At 31.5% G+C, this 2575-nt stretch overlaps 1 protein-coding gene across 1 annotated transcript in view; it reads right to left on the bottom strand.

Moving 5' to 3' along the window:
• Positions 1 to 630, bottom strand: part of LOC118735760 (lipase 3-like) — a 5791-nt gene extending 5161 nt beyond the window's left edge. The window contains exon 1 of the mRNA XM_036465708.1: positions 378 to 630. Coding sequence (XP_036321601.1) covers positions 378 to 476 — 99 coding nt within the window. The 5' untranslated portion in view covers positions 477 to 630. The remainder of the gene's footprint in view (positions 1 to 377) is intronic.
• Positions 631 to 2575: the final 1945 nt, after the last annotated feature.

Raw genomic sequence — 2575 nt, 5'->3', positions numbered from 1 at the left:
TTAAATCTAGACAGAGTTATTTTTTTGACAATTTAATGGCATACAAGAATATGCCAAAAAAAAAATCTTAACTCGAACGCTTCAATAGTTACACCATTTTTAATGAAAACAATTTTTTGCACGTTATATACATATATGGAAAATTTCAAATGCTAACCGACCACTTTTAAAATTGGAATAACAATTTTTCCAAATGAGGGAATTTTCTTATCAGTAAATAGGCCCTTTTAAGGTTCTAGATTCGTCGTATAGGTCGATTATTTCGGATCACCCTAATATACATATAAGATTTTGACAATTTCAGTATCGATTTTCACATGCTAACGCTTTCATAACTCATTCCCAAATAAATAAGTTTTTTATATGTAAAATATTACCGTCAAATTGCTGTTGATTGTTGGCACAAACACACTTAAAACAATAACATTTATTACAAAAAGTTGCATTTTCCTTAAAACAAACACTTTTTTACACATTTTCACAAACTTTTTTTTTTTTTTTTTTTTTTTTTTTTTTTTATTTGCTAATCAGTCAAAGAAATGTTATTTAATTCAAAAACCAAACATTTGCTAAGCACCCGTTTGAGCGCTGCTTCTATCTACATAGAACTTCACACTGAACTGTAAAAACAAGAATATTCAGTGAATAGAGAACGTAAACATCTTATCACTAAGCCATGCAACAACAATTAAATTGCAAAGTAGACACATTGCAATTTTAGCACAATTAAATATGTATGATGTACCCGTATCAATTCATATGCGATATACATATGTACATAAATAAAAGTTTATAGCAAATGTAATGATGTCAAAAGTTAAAGCAATTACTTACAATAACTTTAGTGGAATTTTTTGTTTGCTTAAGCACTTTTAAAATTTAATATTTCAGCAAAAAGAAATTTCTCCTTTTCATTGTCTCATCAATAATTTTTGTTAGCATGCATGCATTGTATGCATTTCGCAAATTTTTAAGAAACCCATCAGCTGCTGTCTCGCTCTCGCACAATTTTTGCTTTCTGTTTCACATTTTCGTAAACATGTTTTTGATTTACTACCGTATACGAAATTTAATATCAATTGCTAACCTCAAAAATTATACTCACAAGTACAGATGTACATAAGTACATTAGGGTGGTAAGAAAACAAATTTAACGTGCCGCCGAGGCTTTGAACTTTTTCATATATGTATGTATATCGATTTTTAATACATAACTTTTTTTGCTAGCTTTTTGAGCGATCCGCATGTTGTGTAGTTTATATTCTTATTATACATATGTATATGTATATTATTAAGAATAGAAACTTGCATCTTGTTGTATTAAAATTTCATGATACATAAAACTGCATACCCAAAATTTTGATGAAAATTTTTCTTAAAACATTTCAAATATATTTTGGAATTTTTTTTTTCTTTCGAAATTTTTTCAACTGGTTTTTATTATGTAACATTTATAAATTGAAACAAGAGAATCGATTTTCTTCAAAATTGCTACTTTTTCTGCACTTTATATCAAAAACTTTAAGACAAGGGAATGAAAATTCAAAAGTCGAGCTCACTGGTCTCTTGCTAAGTTTAAAACCTTTCATCAAAAAAAAAAATTAAAAAGTATTCAAATTGGGTGAAAAATTAAGGCTCCAGTGAATTATGAACAGTAAATGCCAGCTTCGAACCACTGTGCGAAGGCTGGTTAAATATTAGCCGATTCTAAAATAAAAAGCACGGGTCGAGACCATTATTTTTCCATTTCCTATAATTCTGGGGGTGGGGTGGCAACAAGAAAATTTCAAAGAGTTTAATTTTTTGGGAAACCCTAATTTATTTATGTATTTATGTATGTATGTAATTGTGCCTGGCTTAATTGCCTTACTTTATTTTCGATTAGTTTTCACAGCACACACTTCTTAACCTTTTTGTCAATCAGCTGTTGTAGTGTCACTGCCGACATTATTTTAACCGCTAAGTGAGTGCAAATGTATCTACATACATACATACTTATGTACATATGTACATATGTATATACCAGGGATGTTGCGATAATTTGCATTCGCATCATTTTACACATTTGCATTCGCATCAAATGATACGTATGTTTTGTGAATGCGAATGTGTACGTGCGCAGAGAGTTCACTCTATTATTGTTGAAATGACTCTAAGTCTATCTAACCAGGGTGCGGACAATAACCGGCTTTTAGCTTCAGGCGCTAAACAGCTAAATAGTATATCAAGCAACATTGATGGGCCTTCAATAAGTACTGCTTAAAGTCTTAGAAGCTACGTAGAAATAATATTAGATTCCCTCAGCGAATGCGAAGGCTCGGATGTAGAATCTGGAGACATTAAAAAGTGTGAAATTAAAGCTCAATTGAAGGCCGCCTATCTTAAAGAAAAACGAGCTCATCTCGGTGAAAATCCTCTCGATTGGTAGAAAACTTATCTAGAATACGACAAATTAACAGATCTGGCCCGCAAATATTTGAGCGCTCCATACGCCAGCGTTCCAACTGAGCAATTGTTCAGTGCAGCCGGTCTTATATACGAGCCTCTAAGAAATCGCCTCATGGGAGAAATGGCA

This window comes from Rhagoletis pomonella, unplaced genomic scaffold, assembly GCF_013731165.1.
Source record: "Rhagoletis pomonella isolate Grant_MI unplaced genomic scaffold, Rhpom_1.0 Rhpom_scaffold_00003, whole genome shotgun sequence".
Classification (NCBI taxonomy): Eukaryota; Metazoa; Arthropoda; class Insecta; order Diptera; family Tephritidae; genus Rhagoletis; species Rhagoletis pomonella.
This window is presented reverse-complemented; position numbering and strand designations above follow the sequence as displayed.